General features: G+C 45.2%; 2 protein-coding genes across 2 annotated transcripts in view; one reads left to right on the top strand and one right to left on the bottom strand.

Moving 5' to 3' along the window:
• Window positions 1-24661, top strand: part of LOC129860138 (oocyte zinc finger protein XlCOF22-like) — a 231117-nt gene that overhangs the window by 95041 nt on the left and 111415 nt on the right. The gene's annotated exons all lie outside the window — the stretch shown is intronic.
• LOC129860193 (gastrula zinc finger protein XlCGF28.1-like) lies at window positions 1781-13318 on the bottom strand. The gene is made up of 3 exons (XM_055930575.1): window positions 13145-13318; window positions 9880-10100; window positions 1781-5607 (listed from the first exon to the last, which is right to left on the bottom strand). The coding sequence occupies exons 2-3, from the start codon at window positions 10091-10093 to the stop codon at window positions 4607-4609; spliced, it is 1215 nt and encodes a 404-aa protein (XP_055786550.1). The 5' UTR covers window positions 10094-10100; window positions 13145-13318; the 3' UTR covers window positions 1781-4606.

The following is a 24661-nucleotide window of genomic DNA, read 5'->3' as shown; positions in this document are numbered from 1 at the left end:
ACTGCTCAAAAAAATAAAGGGAACACTAAAATAACACATCCTAGATCTGAATGAATGAAATATTCTTATTAAATACTTTTTTCTTTACATAGTTGAATGTGCTGAAAACAAAATCACACAAAAATTATCAATGGAAATCAAATTTATCAACCCATGGAGGTCTGGATTTGGAGTCACACTCAAAATTAAAGTGGAAAACCACACTACAGGCTGATCCAACTTTGATGTAATGTCCTTAAAACAAGTCAAAATGAGGCTCAGTAGTGTGTGTGGCCTCCACGTGCCTGTATGACCTCCCTACAACGCCTGGGCATGCTCCTGATGAGGTGGCAGATGGTCTCCTGAGGGATCTCCTCCCAGACCTGGACTAAAGCATCCGCCAACTCCTGGACAGTCTGTGGTGCAACGTGGCGTTGGTGGATGGAGTGAGACATGATGTCCCAGATGTGCTCAATTGGATTCAGGTCTGGGAACGGGCGGGCCAGTCCATAGCATCAATGCCTTCCTCTTGCAGGAACTGCTGACACACTCCAGCCACATGAGGTCTAGCATTGTCTTGCATTAGGAGGAAACCAGGGCTAACCGCACCAGCATATGGTCTCACAAGGGGTCTGAGGATCTCATCTCGGTACCTAATGGCAGTCAGGCTACCTCTGGCGAGCACATGGAGGGCTGTGCGGCCCCGCAAAGAAATGCCACCCCACACCATGACTGACCCACCGCCAACCCGGCCATGCTGGAGGATGTTGCAGGCAGCAGAACGTTCTCCACGGCATCTCCAGACTCTGTCACGTCTGTCACATGTGCTCATGTGCTCAGTGTGAACCTGCTTTCATCTGTGAAGAGCACAGGGCGCCAGTGGCGAATTTGCCAATCTTGGTGTTCTCTGGCAAATGCCAAACGTCCTGCACGGTGTTGGGCTGTAAGCACAACCCCCACCTGTGGACGTCGGGCCCTCATACCACCCTCATGGAGTCTGTTTCTGACCATTTGAGCAGACACATGCACATTTGTGGCCTGCTGGAGGTAATATTGCAGGGCTCTGGCAGTGCTCCTCCTTGCACAAAGGCGGAGGTAGCGGTCCTGCTGCTGGGTTGTTGCCCTCCTACGGCCTCCTCCACATCTCCTGATGTACTGGCCTGTCTCCTGGTAGCGCCTCCATGCTCTGGACACTACGCTGACAGACACAGCAAACCTTCTTGCCACAGCTCGCATTGATGTGCTATCCTGGATGAGCTGCACTACCTGAGCCACTTGTGTGGGTTGTAGACTCCGTCTCATGCTACCACTAGAGTGAAAGCACCGCCAGCATTCAAAAGTGACCAAAACATCAGCCAGGAAGCATAGGAACTGAGAAGTGGTCTGTGGTCACCACCTGTAGAACCACTCCTTAATTGGGGGTGTCTTGCTAATTGCCTATAATTTCCACCTTTTGTCTATTCCATTTGCACAACAGCATGTGAAATTTATTGTCAATCGGTGTTGCTTCCTAAATGGACAGTTTGATTTCACAGAAGTGTGATTGACTTGGAGTTACATTGTGTTGTTTAAGTGTTCCCTTTATTTTTTTGAGCAGTGTACATCACTCCTGATAGACACAAGCTAAAACTCTTGCAGAAATGTAGCAGCCTATACACCTAATCATTAGCAATCTGACATGCTGTATTGCATGGAAACTGTAGGCTACTAACAACAGCAGCTACATAGTCTAGCTTACTATGGTCCTGTCCCTCTGGCCAGGGTAAACAAAGTGGTAATGTTTTGTATTGTATATACAGTATTTCACTTCAAACAGTTTATTTCATTGAATTATACACAAGAGAAGAAGAGGTTGCCCAGCATAAATTCATGTACAAACATTATTTTCATTACATTTTTGTCATTTAGCAGATGCTCTTATCCAGAGCGACTTACAGGACAAATAAAGGTTAATTGGCTTGCTCAAGGGCACAATGACAGATTTTTCACCTAGTCGGCTCAGGATTCAAACCAGCAAACTTTCAGTTACTGGCCCAACACTCTTAACCGCTAGGCTACCTGCCACCAGATCAATTAACTTCCACACAGTTATTCAAATACATTCATCATCAATGACTAAAATAATAAAAAAAGTATTAAAAGATACATTTCATAAACACAAGTAGTCGATTCATAGCCTGTTTATCATTAAACAAAATTTGTTTAATAATATAAAATAATCCACCCAAACTAACGCTAAAAACTGATCATCACACCATCTTTATCTGATATACACTGAGTCCACAAACATTAGGAACACCTTCCTAATATTGAGTTGCGCCGCCCTTTGTCCTCAGAACAGCCTCAATTCATTGAAATAGACTGTCCAAGGCGTTGAGAGCATTCCACAGGGATGCTAGCCCATGTTGACTCCAATGCTTCCCACGATTGTGCCAAGTTTGCTGGGAGTGGATCTCTACTCCGAATAGCTTGTTCCATCTCCTGCCACAGATGCACAATTGGATTGAGATCTGGTGACTTGGCAGGCCACTGCAGTGAGCTGAATTCACTGTCATGTTCTTGGAACCATTCCTGGACAAGCCTTGTGGCATGGAGCATAATCCTGCAAACATTATATATTTGCAGAAGGATACACTGATTGGCAAGGATTCTTTAGATATCCTGTAGCATTCAAACATTGCAAATTTTTTATCAAGGGGCCCAATGTGTGCCCTGAAAACACACCCCAACCATCACACCACCAGCCTGCAATGCTGACACATGCATGCAGTGGTGTAAAGTACTTAAGTAAAAATCATTTAAATAACTACTTTAGTAGTATCTGTACTTGACTACTTATATTTTTGACAACTTTTATTTCACTACATTCCTAAAGAAAATAATGTACTTTTTACTCCATACATTTTCCCTGACACCCAAAAGTACTCGTTACATTTGTTATGATTAGCAGGACAGAAAATGATCCAATTCACAGACTTATCAAGATAACATCCCTGATCTGGCGGATTCACTAAACAGAAATGCTTCATTTATAAATTATGTCTGAGTGTTGGTGTGCCCCTGTCTATCTGTAATATAAAAAAAAGAAAAAAGAAAAGACAATTGTGTCGTCTGGTTTGCGGATTAGCCTAAATGTTTGCCTAAAATGACCCAAATCTAACTGCTTGTAGCTCAGGCCCTGAAGCAAGGATATGCATATTCGTAGTACCATTTGAAAGGCAACACTTTGAAGTTTATGGAAATGTGAAACGAGAGTAGTAGAATATAACACAATAAATCTGGTAAAAGATAATACGGGGAAAAAACAACCGCTCTTTTGTATATATTTTTTTAATTTAAGAGAAAGGCCATAATGTATTATTCCAGCCCAGGTGCAATTTAGATGTTGGCCTCTAGATGACATCAGTGTATGTGCAATGTTTTAGACTGATCAAATGAACCATTGCATTTCTGTTCAAAATTTTGTGTCAAGACTGCCCAAATCTGCCTAATTTGTTTATTAATAATTTTTCATGTTCAAAATTGTGCACTCTCCTCAAACAATAGCATGGTATACTTTCACTGTAATAGCTACTGTAAATTGGACAGTGCAGTTAGATTAACAAGAATGTAAACTTTCTGACAATATCAGATATGTCTATGTCTGCCCAACCGTCCGTGGAAGGGACACCGATCCCAAAGAAGATTTATTAATTTAAGGAATTTGAAATTATTCATAGTTTTTTACTTTGATGAAGTATATTTTGGCAATTACATTTTCTATTAAGGTATAATTACTTTCACTCAAGTATGACAGTTAGGTACTTTTTCCACCACTGAATGCATGTACTCGTGGTTTCCCCCATACCCTAGTCTTCGCATCAGCGTGAAACAGCAGGAACCGGGATTCATCAGACCAGGAAATAGTTTTCCAGTGTCCAGTGTTTTCATTCCTTAGCCCACCTGGGTTCACCTGGTCAGTCTAAGTCATGGAAAGAGCAGGTGTCCTTAATGTTTTGTACACTCAGTGTATGTTGTGTCTACCAGCTCATTCTCACAGAAAACTGCAGAGGGAAGCAGTACCACCCAGTCAACTATCAGACTCCATTGTGAGATGCCTCACAGAGGACATTCAACCCTAAGGGCAAATCCAAGATCTCAGTATCTTTACAGTAGAAACTAACAAAACACACCAAAACTGACAAGGTGCACAATGATCAGTAAAAGAGAGGCTAACATTCTATAACGCTCCCTTTCCTCTGCATTGTTCTCTCACAGTGAGAAACTATAGGATTACAAGAGTGTTCTACGCTTTCTTCATTTGATCCAATTCAAAGTTGACAATTATTTTATGAGATGAAAATTAAGTGATTGAGTGACTAATCATAGCTGGTATGAGAGAACTGACAAGGCTTCTCTCCTTTATGTACACAATGGTGTCTTTTTAAATGGCCCAAATTGTAGAATGTCTTCTCACCGTCAGTGCAGTGATAAGGCTTCTCTCAAGTGTGTATCAGTTTTTGTGTCTTTTCATTGCCCAATCTGGAGAAACTTTTGCCACATTAAGAGCAGAAGTAAGGCTTCTCTCTTGTGTGTGTTCTCTGATGACCCTTTTAGCTCAGCTGTTAATAAAAAATCTACAGTCACATCAGTGGTAAGGCTTCTCTCCTTCATGTTTACCTTGGTGTCTTTTTAACTGGGCCATTCGAGAGAAACTCTTTCCACAGTCAGAGCAGGTGTAAGGCTTCTCTCCTGTGTGTGTTCTCTGATGAACTTTTAGGTCAGTTGATGTTGTGAAGCATTTTACACAATCAGAACAGGAGTAAGGCTTCACTCCTGTATGTATACGTGCATGTCTTCTTAGGTTTTCCAGTCGAGAGAAACTCTTTCCACAGTCAGAGCAGGAGTAAGGCTTCACTCCTGTATGTATACGTTCATGGGTTTTTAAGTGGCCCAGTCGAGTGAAACTCTTTCCACATTCAGAGCAGGAGTAAGAATTCACTCCTGTATGTATACGTTCATGTGTTTTTAAGTCACCCAGTCGAGAGAAACCCTTTCCACAGTCAGAGCAGGAGTAAGGCTTCACTCCTGTATGTATGCGTTCATGTGTTTTTAAGTTGCCCAGTCGAGAGAAACTCTTTCCACAGTCAGAGCAGAAGTAAGGTTTCACTCCTGTATGTATACGTGCATGTGTTTTCAAGTGGCCCAGTCGAGAGAAACTCTTGTCACAGTCAGAGCAGGAGTAAGGCTTCACTCCAGTATGTATACGTTCATGTGTTTTTAAGTCGCCTAGTCGAGAGAACCTCATTCCACAGACAGAGCAGGAGTAAGGCTTCACTCCTGTATGTATAAGTTCATGTGTTTTTAAGTTGCCCAGTCGAGAGAAACTCTTTCCACAGTCAGAGCAGGTGTAGGGCTTCTCCCCTGTGTGCATTCTCTGATGAACTGTCAGAGACCTTGATGTCGTGAATTTCTTCGCACACTCAGTACAGGGATACAGATTCTCTCCAGTGTGTATTTTAAGGTGTTTTTTTAGCTTTGATAGAATTGGGAAAATCTCCTCACAATGTGGGCAGTGATGAGATCTCTTAGCTCTGTGACCTTCCTGCTGTTGCTCTCTGGATGTAGAGAATGCCTCAACATGGTCTCCTGTGTGAACAACATCAGAATAACCAGTCAGTTGGTGTGATATACATATAACTTCATAACAGTAGGCTGTATAATACAGGGAATAAAGCTTTTAGGGCTGTCCCGACAAGAAAAAATTATCCTGGTCAACCAAGTCTTTTCTTTCACCAATCGAATTTTTACATTTGCAAACATATATTTTTCCATATATATGTGTTTGAATAAAATCAACTATATGTAGGCTTCTGAGCTTGTCTGATGCTTCAAGCACTGAGATTTAAATTGAAAAATGAAGACACACAAAATACTCATGAGGGAGCCAGAGATCAATATAGCGTAACCAGAAGAAAATAAATCTGTTCTCGACTCTCCTCCTCCTACTGCCACGTTATGATTTTCGTGGAAGAGTTTCATTTAATTTATAATAAAGTCTTCATATCTCAAATCAATGTCATGTGGTTAATCAAAATTATATCTAATTTAAAATGATACAATTCTAAAAGTAACTTCTATTGCCATTGCCAAAACTAGCTTACATAAAGCTAACAAATAAAAACATTGCAGCCTGCAGGTAGAAAATATCCTGATGAAATAAATATCCTATGAATCAAATTGGCTACACATGGCCTGTCTGCAAGAAACTTGAAACATTGTATCAACGATTAATTTGGTCTGGCCTGTGCTAGCAAACTTGCAACATTGTATAAAATATTTTGGGCCCTCAGTTTCCCATGACAGTGAGCTCCAGACAGACAGACGTAGGGATATTTTGCCCAAAGGATAAGAAGTAATTAGGTAGGCCTGTTTTATGACGTTTCCACCGGATCAGAGCATGACAGTTTTGGTGGTTATCAAAGGGAGAGAGCTGGACATTTTCAAATAGGCTACGTTGAGGAACTATTATCATTCTCAATGGATGTAGAAACAGACTTCCATACTTGCTGTTTGAGCTGAACATTTTTATATTTGAGAAACTCCACAGTGACGGTGAGTTAAGACAATCAGAAATAGTATCAGATCCCCAAATGGGCACATTTATAGGCCTACATTTGCACAGAGGCCAGCTAGCCTATAGGACTACTTCAATGCATAAATCAGGTGTGTGTCCTTACTCAACATTGACAGAAGCACTCTAACCAAAAGACAATGAATAAATTGATGACTCATAATTGGAATGAAAAAAAAAAAAACTTTCATACAAGTGTAGCCTAAGTTATACGCTCTGCAAACAATGTGTCCACTCCTACAATGACAATGGTAAGACTGTAATAATAATGTATTGAATGCATTACCGTAACCAAACAAACATTGTAGATTAGAAATTATGGGAATTAACAGTAGGCTAAATGTACTGCTGGTGATAGTGGTGTGCCATCCCCTCTGCAATGGACGAGTCCCCTCGGACAGGCAAAGGACGAGTCCCCTCGGACAGGCAATGGACGAGTCCCCTCGGACAGGCAATGGACTAGTCCCCTCGGACAGGCAATGGACTAGTCCACTCAGACAGGCAATGGACTAGTCCCCTCAGACAGGCAATGGACTAGTCCCCTCAGACAGGCAATGGACTAGTCCCCTCAGACAGGCAATGGACTAGTCCCCTCAGACAGGCAATGGACTAGTCCCCTCAGACAGGCAATGGACTAGTCCCCTCAGACAGGCAATGGACTAGTCCCCTCAGACAGGCAATGGACTAGTCCCCTCAGACAGGCAATGGACTAGTCCCCTCAGACAGGCAATGGACTAGTCCCCTCAGACAGGCAATGGACTAGTCCCCTCAGACAGGCAATGGACTAGTCCCCTCAGACAGGCAATGGACTAGTCCCCTCAGACAGGCAATGGACTAGTCCCCTCAGACAGGCAATGGACTAGTCCCCTCAGACAGGCAATGGACTAGTCCCCTCAGACAGGCAATGGACTAGTCCCCTCAGACAGGCAATGGACTAGTCCCCTCAGACAGGCAATGGACTAGTCCCCTCAGACAGGCAATGGACTAGTCCCCTCAGACAGGCAATGGACTAGTCCCCTCAGACAGGCAATGGACTAGTCCCCTCAGACAGGCAATGGACTAGTCCCCTCAGACAGGCAATGGACTAGTCCCCTCAGACAGGCAATGGACTAGTCCCCTCAGACAGGCAATGGACTAGTCCCCTCAGACAGGCAATGGACTAGTCCCCTCAGACAGGCAATGGACTAGTCCCCTCAGACAGGCAATGGACTAGTCCCCTCAGACAGGCAATGGACTAGTCCCCTCAGACAGGCAATGGACTAGTCCCCTCAGACAGGCAATGGACTAGTCCCCTCAGACAGGCAATGGACTAGTCCCCTCAGACAGGCAATGGACTAGTCCCCTCAGACAGGCAATGGACTAGTCCCCTCAGACAGGCAATGGACTAGTCCCCTCAGACAGGCAATGGACTAGTCCCCTCAGACAGGCAATGGACTAGTCCCCTCAGACAGGCAATGGACTAGTCCCCTCAGACAGGCAATGGACTAGTCCCCTCAGACAGGCAATGGACTAGTCCCCTCAGACAGGCAATGGACTAGTCCCCTCAGACAGGCAATGGACTAGTCCCCTCAGACAGGCAATGGACTAGTCCCCTCAGACAGGCAATGGACTAGTCCCCTCAGACAGGCAATGGACTAGTCCCCTCAGACAGGCAATGGACTAGTCCCCTCAGACAGGCAATGGACTAGTCCCCTCAGACAGGCAATGGACTAGTCCCCTCAGACAGGCAATGGACTAGTCCCCTCAGACAGGCAATGGACTAGTCCCCTCAGACAGGCAATGGACTAGTCCCCTCAGACAGGCAATGGACTAGTCCCCTCAGACAGGCAATGGACTAGTCCCCTCAGACAGGCAATGGACTAGTCCCCTCAGACAGGCAATGGACTAGTCCCCTCAGACAGGCAATGGACTAGTCCCCTCAGACAGGCAATGGACTAGTCCCCTCAGACAGGCAATGGACTAGTCCCCTCAGACAGGCAATGGACTAGTCCCCTCAGACAGGCAATGGACTAGTCCCCTCAGACAGGCAATGGACTAGTCCCCTCAGACAGGCAATGGACTAGTCCCCTCAGACAGGCAATGGACTAGTCCCCTCAGACAGGCAATGGACTAGTCCCCTCAGACAGGCAATGGACTAGTCCCCTCAGACAGGCAATGGACTAGTCCCCTCAGACAGGCAATGGACTAGTCCCCTCAGACAGGCAATGGACTAGTCCCCTCAGACAGGCAATGGACTAGTCCCCTCAGACAGGCAATGGACTAGTCCCCTCAGACAGGCAATGGACTAGTCCCCTCAGACAGGCAATGGACTAGTCCCCTCAGACAGGCAATGGACTAGTCCCCTCAGACAGGCAATGGACTAGTCCCCTCAGACAGGCAATGGACTAGTCCCCTCAGACAGGCAATGGACTAGTCCCCTCAGACAGGCAATGGACTAGTCCACTCAGACAGGCAATGGACTAGTCCACTCAGACAGGCAATGGACTAGTCCACTCAGACAGGCAATGGACTAGTCCACTCAGACAGGCAATGGACTAGTCCACTCAGACAGGCAATGGACTAGTCCACTCAGACAGGCAATGGACTAGTCCACTCAGACAGGCAATGGACTAGTCCACTCAGACAGGCAATGGACTAGTCCACTCAGACAGGCAATGGACTAGTCCACTCAGACAGGCAATGGACTAGTCCACTCAGACAGGCAATGGACTAGTCCACTCAGACAGGCAATGGACTAGTCCACTCAGACAGGCAATGGACTAGTCCACTCAGACAGGCAATGGACTAGTCCACTCAGACAGGCAATGGACTAGTCCACTCAGACAGGCAATGGACTAGTCCACTCAGACAGGCAATGGACTAGTCCACTCAGACAGGCAATGGACTAGTCCACTCAGACAGGCAATGGACTAGTCCACTCAGACAGGCAATGGACTAGTCCACTCAGACAGGCAATGGACTAGTCCACTCAGACAGGCAATGGACTAGTCCACTCAGACAGGCAATGGACTAGTCCACTCAGACAGGCAATGGACTAGTCCACACAGATTCATTTCATATCACCCTCCTCTCATTATCACAAGAGTTAGCAACTACACAGACTAATTTCATAGAACTTTAAAACACTGGCAGTTTGCCTACTTCACTTCTTTAGTCTACTCTCTGATCACTCCAGATAACCCAGTTGTTCAGGGATGTGTTGTCAGAATTACAGAAGTCAACCTATCAATAGACTGGGTCATAACTTAAGGAGGTCTAATTTATAGATAGATAGAACCTGCTCTTACCAATCTCCTCCTCCTCTTCTTCATCTTTAATGATGACATTCAGCTCCAGTGTTTGACTGCAGTCTTCCAGCTTTACTGATGCCATCTCTGGATCCTGCAGTGCAAACTGGGCTCCACTGTCACAATCAGGACCCAGTGACTGTAGGTTTGGACTCAGTGTGGAAGGAGAGAGGCAGGCTGGGTTTGTCCTCACCGTTGATGTTACAAACCTCATACTTAATCTGAGTCAGCCAGTAGTAATAAAGAGAAACGCACACAAAAGTTAGTCTTGACAGTTCTGGCACTTTATTCTCTAAAAATATATTAGATCAGGTCGCTAAACATTGACAACAAACCAAGTGATATTTCCCATTAGACAAAGTGCACACCTTAAAGTACACAACGTAAGTGCACATAACCTACAGCAGATTTCATGAATTCACATAAATGACTCAAAAACCATTTAGTACAAGGTTGCAGTTGTTTTAGGCAGCACTATTCACCTGAATAATCTAGATGGCGGGGTTAAAGACATTTACAAACCATAGTACCCAATTTGAAGAAGGCAATGCTCTGATAATTGGCTGATTGCTCCTAAACCATAGGAATCCCCACACAGTTGACTTCATCTCTATGGATGACGCAGACCCGTACTAAAATGGGTTACATAGAGGTGGAGTCTCCGTCTCTCCTCTCTGTCTCCGCCCTAATAATGGGAATTGTTATCCCAAAGGTGGGAAGGCAGGGGACAAGCTTCGGTCCAAAACAAGCTCATAGAAAAGCATTGGCCTTTTCCTCTAGGATTTACACACACCAAGCCCCTCCCCCTGCCTCTCACACCAGCAAAGTTGCAAGATCACCACAGTTCCTCTCTGGCAAGCGGTTTCAACTAGCTATTTACATTTGTGGTTTGGTCCAAAAGAATGGTTCATATGGACACAAACACATTGAGACATTATTTTAGTGTAATAGAGAAGGTACCTTTTCTATCAATACCCTGTTTATGTCTCAACTACTCAGATTGAGAGCAGAGCTACACTACTAAAACCAGAGTATCAATGAACATTAATTCTGGAAAATGAATGCTAGTATTAGTACTGCTAGCAGTATTTTAGACAAATACTATTATAATAGCTCTCTAGTCTGTTTCATAAATGTGCAATAAGCATAAAACACAATTATATAAAAGTATTGGCAACTCATTCTCATTTTGAGAAATAAGGTAGGCCACTTGAGTTTAACATCTGAATAAAGTGGACAGGCTAATATGCTTTTCAAACAGTTGGAGACTGTAGACAGAATGGTGTTTTCATAACAATTCAACTGTTCAACCTTGTTAGCAAATAGATCCAAGTTGGCTAAACTTGAAATATAAAGATTAGCTGGCTAATCACTAGCAGGTGGGCTTGAGAGATTATTGATGAGACAGACCTGTGTTCATTTTCTATAGGCTAATAATGCCTGCTACAATAAGTTAGTCCATTTTAAACAAAGGGTCATTTTCATAGACAGAATTGAAAGCCAGATCAGTGATTATTGCAACAACAAAAAAGCAGGTTAAACTATTTGATAAAATAATAAATTATTAGTGGGTGTTATGGTTGTGGAAGGCTTATATTTAGCTTAGGTATAACTTCACAAACCCTGAAATCATTAGATTATTGCTGACTGTTTGAAATGCAGTGTATTCAACCTTTAATTGTACAACGCTTATTTGGAGAAAAACAAAATGGAGATATATGGTGAATCGCCTAGAAGTTTAAAAACTCAAGATAAAGCTGTATGATTTTTTTGTCCATATCGCCCAGCCCTAATGGAGTACATTAGAGTAAAGTAAAATACAATACTTTATACTGTACTATGGTCTGTACTGTTGTACTCTACTGTACTGATTTAAACTTTACTTTTTCCCCCTGTACTCTGCTGTAGTACTTTCCAATCTTGTGAAATTAGCTATGTTTCCAATAGTCCAGAGATCATTTTTAGTCACCATATTGAAAAAGTTGAAATAGAAAATAGATCCAACAATTTCCCGCTCGGGTGTATTTCCATTTAACCATCTTGTGTGGATAAAAACAACTGAACGTAACGACGCACCCCATACCTTCATTATGATTCAGCAGTCATCATTTCTTCAAAACACACTGTTTTTATCCTCACTTGTCGGAATAAAGAAACGTTGACAAAAAAAATCCACCCGTCGAACTTTGGTCGAATGCAACTGGGTCAATGGAAACCTGCCTAATGAGGTCTGAGTGATTGTTTCAGATTTGGTCCAGTCTAATATTTGGGCCAAGTCAAAAAAAGGTCCGTGCTTACTGGGGTGTAGTATCCTACAATGTCGACCTATTACTTTATTTTATGAATGTCCATCCATGTGGTAGGCCTAGCGTTTGTAAAACAGCCAGTTGCATTGGCTTTATTAGTCCTGGTTCCTGTGACTAATAATTATGTCTTTCAGCGCTGAAAAGAACCATCAGCTACCCAACTTTATCAGGAGTAACCCTGCAATAGAGTGACTGGGAATGGGATGTTTCACAGTCAAAGTCCTGCAATAAGAGCTAAGAAGCTAATATTTGCGTTAATTCTTGAAATTAGTTTTCTGTTGGTGTCACCTGTTTCGTGGGAGCACAATCTAACTCGTTTCATAAATTCATATAAGAATGAATGCCCCCAATCCAATGATGTGGTTTGGATTTCAGTTTTTTTCCAGTTTATTTTCAAAATAATTCGTTATTGTAATTCATTGTAAATTAAGTAACAACAATACAACCATGTTTTGCGTTATTTTGTCCAAATATGACATTATTTCACTATTTTGTATCAGTTTATCACTTTCAAATAGGGACTTTTATTTTGAGTGGAACCACAATGTCCACTATTGTGGCTAGCTTCACATAGGTAGGGGTACCAGGCCTATGTCCAGCTGGCGGACGGAGATGTTGGCCACATTCAGATATAAATGTATTATGTAGAACAAACATACCTCTGATTCTAAGGAATCACGTCAGTTCTATTCAGAGGATTTCTATCTGCAACTTTCCAAAAACGTTTTTGTACTGAACATCCCCAGGCGAAACCCACTGAGCTACATACGAACCAGCAAAGCCTAACATATGTACGTGTTGTGGACCCCGCGCCGTGTGCTTTTTTAAAAATCACGTTGTTCACTCACTCGGTTTGACACAAAACCTTTCCCAAACGTAATAATACATTGACTGGTTTGTTATCTAACATGTCATGACGTTATTTCGATATTAGACAGTTTAAAAATGCTATTACATACCTGTAGTAACGAAGAGAAAAGGACAGCACAGTTCTTGCGTTTTCTTTATTCTGAAGAATGGTGTGCGCCTACCGGAACTTCCTGTTCCCCCCACTACCACAGTGCAACAGCGACATCTATTGGACTGATGGACTAACTACTGCTAAAGCATGTAGATTGTAAGTGATATTGATTAGCTAGACAAATAAAACTTGGTTTAAAAAACTAAAGCGGTGTCTGTTTTAGTGTCTACGTCTCTAAACCCATTACATATTCATTATAGATGATCTCTGTGGAAGGCCAAGAAGATCAGCAAGAACCTCAGCCACAAGAGACACGGCCTGTTCACCCTGCAGGCGGAGACATCTATCAGGCGGAGACAATACAGGTGCATCAAAGCTGGGGCCAAGAGAATGAAAGCACTTCCGTCTCCAGCCCACACGACTGTTAAACAGTCATGCTTGATTTGATGTAGAGAATATTGGTTACTATCAACTTGGCTTGTCCCAATGTATACTGGTGTCGTGACATGTATTGAGTAGAGAAATACAGATATATATTATTTTGAATGCCTTGAATTAAACAAAAGCATTATATTTACTGTAAAGACCCCCCTGTGAAGATTCAGTAGATCAATAAAGTTACTGTTCTCTAGCAGGGCTCCCGAATGGCACTGCGGTCTAAGGCACAGTATCTCAGTGCTAGAGGCGTCACTACAGACACCCTGGTTTGAATCCAGGCTGTATCACAACCGGCCATGACTGGGAGTCCCATAGGGTGGCGCAAAATTGGCCCAACATCGTCCGGGTTTGGCCAGTGTAGGTCATCATTGTAAATAAGAATTTGTTCTTCACTGATTTGCCTAATTAAATCAAGTTTAAATTATAGGTCTCACAGCTGCTTATGCTGAGAGAATAGGTCAGACTTAGCTTTGTGATGCTCATTTAAACTTCCTGTCTTGTTCAGCTTCAGATAAACACTAAATATTTCACTTAAAATAAAAAACAAATGTAATTCATAACACAAGAGAATTAGAGTTTGATCAGTACAAATATTTTTCATGGGAAGATCAATTAAGCTGGCTTCAATGGAGCTGTCCAAACATATTCATCAATGACTCAAATAACAAATCTAGTTTTAAAATAAAATGTAAGAAACACATATACATTTGTTTATTGATGTACAGGCTATGTAGTAAAACATGTCTCCCCACAAACTAATGGTAAAAACTGATAATCACACGATTGTTTCAATATGATATGTTGGATAAAGGAATAAAGACAGACACCAATGTCAAGTTCAATAGCCTTGTTCATGCATTGTACAAATCCCTACACGCGGAGTCCGGAGAACAGTCCGGCTTGTCGATTACCTATCAACTAGACTCGTAACATCATCCTTTTCAATAGAAAGTGCAAACATAACGGCATAACATTAAGTTCTTAACAGTCAAGTCATAACAATTGAAAAAGCATGACATTTTCTTTTTAATTCAGTTGTCATCTTCCTTTTTTAATTTATTTTTATAAACAGAGGACAAGTTAACACAGTCTCTTGCTTACAGAGTAAGCCTGTCCGGTGGCTTGCACAGCCGACCCACCCGTAAGTATTGGCTCTGACAGGGGTAGGATTAGGGCCACGAGCTGGAGAGCTTGGTGGAGTAGAAGCCTCACCTTCAGTTGGCTCATGTCTAAATTCTGCGCCCCTTACCCTTAGGCCTGGATTGTGATCCAGCTCATCTAGGTGAGTGTATGGCGTGTTCTGGTTTGTCTGCTCTGCTACGCGCAGATCCACCCGATTGCGACGATAGAGGGAGCCACCAACATCCACCGGGTAAGAACGTGGTGCAATTCTCTGTAGGCACGTGCCCAGCCAACAAAGTCCTGTGCGGTTTCCCGGCAGCGGTTTCATCCTTATCGTTTCACACACCTCCAGCACTGGTAGGTCTCGAGCAGTCCGGTCGTAGAAGCACTTAGCAAGCTGCTTTCTGTGACGCTGTTCGTCCGTGACGCCAACCATGATGCAGGGCTCAAGTAGCTTGTTAGCTACGGGGATAGTAGTCTTCAGACGTCTGGACAGAAGGCGTTGTGCTGGGCTGCTGTCCATGTTTTCGGTGGGTGTGTTCCTCCACTGTAAGATTGCTTTCCATGGGTCATTGCTGTCGCGCAAGGCCCTGCTTAACAGGTTTTTTGCAATCTTGACAGCTGACTCTGCCTTGCCATTTGCTTTTGGGTGTCCTGGAGAGGAGGTCACGTGGTCAAACTCCCATTCTGAGGCGAAACGCTTGAACTGTGCAGTGAATTGTGGGCCATTGTCCGTGATTACCTTGTCAGGCTGACCTTGCCTTGCAAATTGCGCCTTGCAGCGCTTTATGACCGTCTCTGCACACAAGTCAGGTATCAGTTCAATTTCCCAAAAGTCAGAGTAGTGATCAACAATGAGAAGATTGACCTTTTGTCTGTGGCTGAATAAGTCCATGCTGACGATTTGCCAGGCCCTTGTGGGCAGTTCGTGTGACATCATAGTTTCCTTTTGCTGTTCATGAGCGTACTCGTTGCATGTGGTACAGTTGCTGACAAAGTCTTTAATTTCTGCTTGCATGTTTGGCCAGTATAATGTTTCACGAGCCTGGCGGTAGCATGCGTCACCTCCAACATGACTGGAGTGTATCTCCAAGTAAGCATCTCTGGACGTAGTGATTTGGGAATAATGACCTTCTGACCTCTGAACAAGACGCCATTTTGCACGCTGATCTCATCTCGAAAGGTCCAGTATTCTCTCATTGTGAAAGGTGTCTCCTCTTTCGGGTATGACCAACCTGCGAGATCCATGGACTTCAATGACTGTAGGTGTTTGTCCATGTCAGTGTGTTGCCTGATCTGGGCTAGGCGGTGATCTGTGACGTTTAAGTAGTCTGCCTGATTGATCTGTTGAACATCTTGTTGTTTCTGCTGTAGTGAAGAGATGGCCTGCCGCTGATAGGCAGTGCCTCTGCCTGTACATTGTGCTGTTGCCCTGCTCAGTGTGTCGCTGATGTACATCTCTGGTCTTGGCTTGTAAATGACCTTCAGGCTGTAGTTGTGCAGAGTCAGGGGCATGCTTTGAAGCCTCTTGGGCGCGTTGAGGAGAGGTTTACTGAATATGGCAATGAGTGGTTTGTGGTCAGTTTCAGCGGTGACCAGCTCTCGACCATATAAGTAGTGATGGCAGGAGAAGACGATGCTGAGGCACTCTTTCTCAATTTGTGCATAGTTTTGTTCGGTGGGGGTGAGCGCTCTCAAGGCAAACACAACGGGCTGGCCTTCCTGCATAAGGCAGCATCCAAGTCCCCTTTGGCTGGAGTCGCTCTGGATTGTGACAGGTTTCGTGACTTCGTAGTAGCGCAACACTGGCATGGATGAAGCCAGAGATTTAATCTCCTGCACTGCGGCCTCGTGCTTGGGTAGCCAGTGCCATGGTGTGTCTTTGTCCAGCAACCGGCGCAGAGGCTCACAGACTGCTGATAGGTGTGGCATGAACTTTGCAAGATAGTTTGCAAAACCGATGAGACGCTGTACTCCTTTTGCATCAGACGGGTTTGGCATGTCGAGGATCGCACGGACCTTGTCTGGGTCCGGCTTCAGGCCTTTTGCCCAGAGAATGTGGCCATGGAAGTGGACGTTATTCACCTTGAACTGCAGCTTCTTCAGGCCAAGACGAAGCTTAACTGATCGTCAGCGCTCCATCAGTGCCAGGAGCTTCACATCGTGGTCACGTTCTGCTTCTTCGTCTGTGTCACCACAGCCTACGATCAGGACATCATCAGCGATGGGTTCAATGCCCTCGAGCCCAGCCAGTAACTTGTGCTGCTTGCGTTGGTATACCTCAGGCGCCACAGAGACACCAAACGGGAGCTTGAGCCAGCGTTTCCGACCCCAGGGGGTCCAGAAGGTAGTCATGAAGCTGCTTTCTTCGTCCAGCTTGCATTGAAGGAATGCATCTCGGACATCCACCAAGGTGAAACTCCTGGCCTTGGGAAGCTTGTAGAGGACATCCTCTAGTGTCGGCATGATGTAGTGGGATCGTTTCAGTGCTTGGTTCAGATGCTTTGGGTCGATGCAGACCCTTTAGCTTCTCTGGTTTTTTCACTATGACCATATTGCTGATCCAGTCAGTTGGTTCAGTCACAGATGTCATGTGGCCATCGGCCTCATACTTGTCCAGCTGGGCCTTCACAGCCACTTTCATTGCAATAGGCACTTTGCAAGGAGCACACTGGACTGGAGTGATGCTCTCATCCACTTCAAAGTGTACCTCCCCAGGCACTGATTCAACGGGCATGTTGAATACATCGTCAAATCTGCTGAGTAGTTGTTCTTTGGACAGGGGTCCATGCTGGACATGATCCACAATGTGCAGGTCATTTGGTACAGTGAACTGCATCAGTCCCAGGCGTTCGCATGTAGAGCCTGAGAGGAGAGGATGTTGACTTTTTTTCACAATCTCAAACTCCAGCTTGTGTTTGCGTCCCCGAATAACACATTCGGTCTCAAAGGTGCCCATAGAGCTCATTAGTTCTCCTGAGTACAGCTTTAGTCTAGTATCGCTGGGCAATAGATGTGTGTCAGGTGCCAGATTGATTTTGTCTTTGTAGCTCATTACGTTGCATGCAGCACCGGAATCCAGTTGACATTGTTGTTGCTTGTTGTGTAATCGTAGTGTCACAAACCATTTCTTCCCTCTTGAGTGTACAGCCTCAATGGATTCATGCACGTAAATGTCACTTTCACTGTTCAGCTCTGAACATTGAGTGACATCATCAACACAGTGAATCTTGCCCTCACTCACCCTTCTTTTGCTTTTGAGACACACTTTTGCAAAGTGATTATTAGTTACACAAGCTCTGAATGGTTTTCCGAAGGCAGGGCAGTGCTCTTTGCCACGTGTGTGTATTCCCACAGTATGTACATGCTACGGGGCTCTCTGTGTTCACCGTTCGTGGTGAATCACTCTGCCTCGATTGGTTTTGTCTGAATGTCTCCCTAGCAATAGCGTGAACAGTATCAACGTCGGAGTGTGGAGTTTCGATTTCCATTGCTCTCATTGTCATGTCAGTGACTTCAGCAGTGCGGCACATTTCGATGGCAGTTACTAATGTTAAGCCTCTCTCTCTCAGTAGACGCCGGCGCGTATCCTCATTTCCAATTCCCAGTACTATTTTGTCACAAATCAATTCATCTTTCAATCCCCCGTATTCACAAGTGGCGTATTTTTCTCTCAAACGGGTTACAAAGTTGTGTACTGACTCACCCTCTTCCTGTTTGCAACTTCCGAAAACGCTCGTAAATGACGTTTCTGGCGGGTTTGAAGTAATTCTCCAATGCATCCAATATAGCCTTTGCATCACACTGTTGTTGTGCCGTGAGGGTGAGATTGTGCCGGTAGATATGCCTGCATTCGCTGCCCATTAAACTCCTCAGAGTTGCCGCTTGTACCTCGTTGGGTTTCTCATGTAGATCGGTCGCCAGCGCATAGTCCTCGAATTCATCCCTGAAGTTGTCCCAATTAGTATTCCAGTCCCCTGTGAGAACCATGGGATTTGGTGGCGGAATGTTCGCTGCCATAGCGATGGAGTAGGAGGTTTCTTTGCCTTCAGTCATCGAGGTAGGCAGTGATGCTAGCCAGCTTACAAAGAGTTGATCAGTGTTATGACTAGGAGTAGGAAACGGCGTGTATTCGTATATGGAACGTATTTGCGCCTATACTGTACTTAGCTACAAAAATAACAAACGTGTGGTTGTCGAGCAACTTCTGATACCATGTTTCAGTATGATATGTTGGATAAAGGAATAAAGACAGACACCAATGTCAAGTTCAATAGCCTTGTTCATGCATTGTACAAATCCCTACACGCGGAGTCCGGGGAATGTAGTGGAATATTGTCTCAGAAATATAACACTCTTACAAGAACTTGTGAATTCAATATAGACTTTAATACAGAGTAGCAAAGCCATTTACATTTACATTTAAGTCATTTAGCAGACGCTCTTATCCAGAGCGACTTACAAATTGGTGCATTCACCTTATGACATCCAGTGGAACAGCCACTTTACAATAGTGCATCTAAATCTTTTAAGGGGGGGGGGGGGGGGGGGGGGGCAGAAGGATTGCTTTATCCTATCCTAGGTATTCCTTGAAGAGGTGGGGTTTCAGGTGTCTCCAGAAGGTGGTGATTGACTCCGCTGTCCTGGCGACGTGAGGGAGTTTGTTCCACCATTGGGGTGCCAGAGCAGCGAACAGTTTTGACTGGGCTGAGCGGGAACTGTACTTCCTCAGTGGTAGGGAGGCGAGCAGGCCAGAGGTGGATGAACGCAGTGCCCTTGTTTGGGTGTAGGGCCTGATCAGAGCCTGAAGGTACTGAGGTGCCGTTCCCCTCACAGCTCCGTAGGCAAGCACCATGGTCTTGTAGCGGATGCGAGCTTCAACTGGAAGCCAGTGGAGAGAGCAGAGGAGCGGGGTGACGTGAGAGAACTTGGGAAGGTTGAACACCAGACGGGCTGCGGCGTTCTGGATGAGTTGTAGGGGTTTAATGGCACAGGCAGGGAGCCCAGCCAACAGCGAGTTGCAGTAATCCAGACGGGAGATGACAAGTGCCTGGATTAGGACCTGCGCCGCTTCCTGTGTGAGGCAGGGTCGTACTCTGCGGATGTTGTAGAGCATGAACCTACAGGAACGGGCCACCGCCTTGATGTTAGTTGAGAACGACAGGGTGTTGTCCAGGATCACGCCAAGGTTCTTAGCGCTCTGGGAGGAGGACACAATGGAGTTGTCAACCGTGATGGCGAGATCATGGCACGGGCAGTCCTTCCCCGGGAGGAAGAGCAGCTCCGTCTTGCCGAGGTGCAGCTTGAGGTGGTGATCCGTCATCCACACTGATATGTCTGCCAGACATGCAGAGATGCGATTCGCCACCTGGTCATCAGAAGGGGGAAAGGAGAAGATTAATTGTGTGTCGTCTGCATAGCAATGATAGGAGAGACCATGTGAGGTTATGACAGAGCCAACTGACTTGGTGTATAGCGAGAATAGGAGAGGGCCTAGAACAGAGCCCTGGGGGACACCAGTGGTGAGAGCGCGTGGTGAGGAGACAGATTCTCGCCACGCCACCTGGTAGGAGCGACCTGTCAGGTAGGACGCAATCCAAGCGTGGGCCGCGCCGGAGATGCCCAACTCGGAGAGGGTGGAGAGGAGGATCTGATGGTTCACAGTATCGAAGGCAGCCGATAGGTCTAGAAGGATGAGAGCAGAGGAGAGAGAGTTAGCTTTAGCAGTGCGGAGCGCCTCCGTGATACAGAGAAGAGCAGTCTCAGTTGAGTGACTAGTCTTGAAACCTGACTGATTTGGATCAAGAAGGTCATTCTGAGAGAGATAGCAGGAGAGCTGGCCAAGGACGGCACGTTCAAGAGTTTTGGAGAGAAAAGAAAGAAGGGATACTGGTCTGTAGTTGTTGACATCGGAGGGATCGAGTGTAGGTTTTCAGAAGGGGTGCAACTCTCGCTCTCTTGAAGACGGAAGGGACGTAGCCAGCGGTCAAGGATGAGTTGATGAGCGAGGTGAGGTAAGGGAGAAGGTCTCCGGAAATGGTCTGGAGAAGAGAGGAGGGGATGGGGTCAAGCGGGCAGGTTGTTGGGCGGCCGGCCGTCACAAGACGCGAGATTTCATCTGGAGAGAGAGGGGAGAAAGAGGTCAGAGCACAGGGTAGGGCAGTGTGAGCAGAACCAGCGGTGTCGTTTGACTTAGCAAACGAGGATCGGATGTCGTCAACCTTCTTTTCGAAATGGTTGACGAAGTCGTCTGCAGAGAGGGAGGAGGGGGGGAGGGGGAGGAGGATTCAGGAGGGAGGAGAAGGTGGCAAAGAGCTTCCTAGGGTTAGAGGCAGATGCTTGGAATTTAGAGTGGTAGAAAGTGGCTTTAGCAGCAGAGACAGAAGAGGAAAATGTAGAGAGGAGGGAGTGAAAGGATGCCAGGTCCGCAGGGAGGCGAGTTTTCCTCCATTTCCGCTCGGCTGCCCGGAGCCCTGTTCTGTGAGCTCGCAATGAGTCGTCGAGCCACGGAGCGGGAGGGGAGGACCGAGCCGGCCTGGAGGATAGGGGACATAGAGAGTCAAAGGATGCAGAAAGGGAGGAGAGGAGGGTTGAGGAGGCAGAATCAGGAGATAGGTTGGAGAAGGTTTGGGCAGAGGGAAGAGATGATAGGATGGAAGAGGAGAGAGTAGCGGGGGAGAGAGAGCGAAGGTTGGGACGGCGCGATACCATCCGAGTAGGGGCAGTGTGGGAAGTGTTGGATGAGAGCGAGAGGGAAAAGGATACAAGGTAGTGGTCGGAGACTTGGAGGGGAGTTGCAATGAGGTTAGTGGAAGAACAGCATCTAGTAAAGATGAGGTCAAGCGTATTGCCTGCCTTGTGAGTAGGGGGGGAAGGTGAGAGGGTGAGGTCAAAAGAGGAGAGGAGTGGAAAGAAGGAGGCAGAGAGGAATGAGTCAAAGGTAGACATGGGGAGGTTAAAGTCACCCAGAACTGTGAGAGGTGAGCCGTCCTCAGGAAAGGAGCTTATCAAGGCATCAAGCTCATTGATGAACTCTCCAAGGGAACCTGGAGGGCGATAAATGATGAGGATGTTAAGCTTGAAAGGGCTGGTAACTGTGACAGCATGGAATTCAAAGGAGGCAATAGACAGATGGGTAAGGGGAGAAGGAGAGAATGACCACTTGGGAGAGATGAGGATCCCGGTGCCACCACCCCGCTGACCAGAAGCTCTCGGGGTGTGCGAGAACACGTGGGCAGACGAAGAGAGAGCAGTAGGAGAAGCAGTGTTATCTGTGGTGAGCCATGTTTCCGTCAGTGCCAAGAAGTCGAGGGACTGGAGGGACGCATAGGCTGAGATGAGCTCTGCCTTGTTGGCCGCAGATCGGCAGTTCCAGAGGCTACCGGAGACCTGGAACTCCACGTGGGTCGTGCGGGCTGGGACCACCAGGTTAGGGTGGGCGCGGCCACGCGGTGTGAAGCGTTTGTATGGTCTGTGCAGAGAGGAGAGAACAGGGATAGACAGACACATAGTTGACAGGCTACGCTAATGCAAAGGAGATTAGAATGACAAGTGGACTACACGTCTCGAATGTTCAGAAAGTTAAGCTTACATTGCAAAAAAAAAAGATCTTATTGACTAAAATGATATAGTACTGCTGGCTGGTGAAGTAGCCTGGCTAGCGGTGGCTGCGTTGTTGAAAGTGAAGCTGGCTAGGTAACCTCGACAATTTCTCTAAATTTCTCTAAACTACACAATTATCATGGATACAAGGACAGCAAAGACAACTAGCTAACACTACGCTAATCAAGTCGTTCCGTTGTAATGTAAGTTTCTACAGTGCTGCTATTCGGTAGAAGTTGGCTAGCTAGCAGTGTTAGCTAGCAGTGTTGGCTAGGTAGGAGGACGGCGGCGCGGCAGGCGAAAATAGCTGGCTAGCTAACCGATAATTACTCAAAGCTACACAATTATCTTAGATACAAAGATAGCAAAGAAACTATGTAGCTAGCTAACACTACACAAATCAAGTCGTTCCGTCGTATTGTAATCGTTTCTACAGTGCTGCTAATCGGTGGCTAGCTGGCTAGCTAGCAGGGTTAACTACGTTACGTTACGACGAGAATACCTGGCTAGCGAACCTCAGCGAACCTCGATAACTACACAATTATCTTTGATACAAAGACGGCTATGTAGCCAGCTAAGTAGCTAGCTAAGATCAAACAAATCAAAGATAGCAAAGACAACTGTGTAGCCAGCTAATACTACACTAATCAAGTCGTTCCGTTGTAATGCACTCGTTTCTACAATGCTGCTATTGGCTACGTTGCGTTACGTTGCGTTACGTTAGGACGAAAATAGCTGGCTAGCGAACCTCAATAACTACACAATTATGTTTGATACAAAGACGGCTATGTAGCTAGCTAAGATCAAACAAATCAAACCGTTGTACTGTAATGAAAATGAAAATCAAACCGTTGTACTATAATGAAATGTAATGAAAAGTTATACTACTATTCGGTAGACGGTGGACGTTTGCTAGCTGGCTAGCTGCTGGGCAGATAGCAGTGTGGACTACGATAGGCGACGAAATACGATAATTACGCAATTATCTTTGATACACAGACGGCTATGTAGCTAGCTAAGAAGAAATTGCTAAGGTTAGACAAATCAAACCGTTGTACTATAATGAGATGTAATGAAAAGTTATACTACCTGCGGAGCAAATGCGACCGCTCGCTCCAAACCGGATGTAGTTTTTCCGCGGAACCACCCAACTTCCCTAAGCACTGGCTCTGCTTTTATACACATACAGCATATGGGTACATCCCATATGTAAATGAAGTTAATCCCCTTAGTCCTTCTGCTACCATTATCTTTTAGTCTGAGTTATTTGCTTGTTCACGCCCAATAATGCCCATATCTGCTTCTGGTTAGGTTATAATGGTGGCGGGACCCTTTCATGTCCTACAAAAATAATACATTTGTTGCATGCTTATGTTTCACCTGTTGGTCATTTTGCTACCATCCTCCTTCCTGTGTCCTTCTGACATTAATATGTCCAGCTGTCATAAGTGTTATGTTTGTTCCTTATATAATTACAAACCGGGGCGTAGGTTTAACTACTTTTAATGAACATATACTTCAGCTAGAAAACTCCATGTTTAGCCATGCAAGGCATTCTTTAACAATCTGCCTCCCGCATAGCCTGCTGGGTAACGTGGTCTAAATGTTATTAACACATAACAACACATCTTCTTTCCTTTAAAAGAAAACTACTTTTCTATGTAACTACACATGTCACATCACATTTGTTTACTCAACCTGCATAACATGCAATTTTCAATAACACACATTTCTTTCCCCAAAAAATGTTCCTTAAAAAAATACTATTTTTTTTTCAACTAAATATAGTCTGTCCAACAATAATCTATTGTGGCTCTATTTCTTTTCACATTAACAAAACATTCAGTCCAGGTGCCCCTTTTTAGATAAAAAAAAAAAGCAATTCTCAATAAGCCTTTCAGGGGCTCTGACAGTGCTTTTTGGTCGTTCTGCTGAAGTGCTTCATGAAACAGTTGGACAGCGTTCATTGTCAGTCAGGGTGTTCTGACTGAATTGTCCATTTCTAAAGGCATTTGACGCTTCAGCAGTATCCTCCTGATGATCCTCAGTCCCTTGAGTGAATGGCTGCAGCCTTAGATCCACTCTGTTTCGTCTCAGTTGTGATCCATGCTCCGTTTGGATCTCATAGGATCGCGGTGCAACTTCTCTGGAGCATTTCTTTGCGTAGTGTCATGGGAATGACAATCTTGTTGCCTTTGAACACTATGTCATCCACAACGGTGAGCTCTGCTCTGCACATCCAGTAGTCCTGTATTCTCCTTGGACAGTTGTTTTTCTGTGCGGGCCATCCTATCAGTGTTGTTTCTCTCAACTCTGTCATTGTTTGGTCAGCTGCGGTCTCTCTTTTGATCTG

Source organism: Salvelinus fontinalis, chromosome 7 (assembly GCF_029448725.1).
Source record: "Salvelinus fontinalis isolate EN_2023a chromosome 7, ASM2944872v1, whole genome shotgun sequence".
Classification (NCBI taxonomy): domain Eukaryota; kingdom Metazoa; phylum Chordata; class Actinopteri; order Salmoniformes; family Salmonidae; genus Salvelinus; species Salvelinus fontinalis.
The sequence above is the reverse complement of the archived record's forward strand: the minus strand, read 5'-3'. Positions and strand labels throughout refer to the sequence as shown.

What these genes read in the sequence shown, in the direction of transcription:
- LOC129860193 (XM_055930575.1), bottom strand. Translation starts at nt 10,093, where the DNA reads ATGAGGTTTGTAACATCAACGGTGAGGACAAACCCAGCCTGCCTCTCT. An exon ending in AGAAGAGGAGGAGGAGATTG is followed by an intron (nt 5,608 to 9,879) that starts GTAAGAGCAGGT and finishes TTGTTCACACAG; the next exon opens with GAGACCATGTTGAGGCATTC.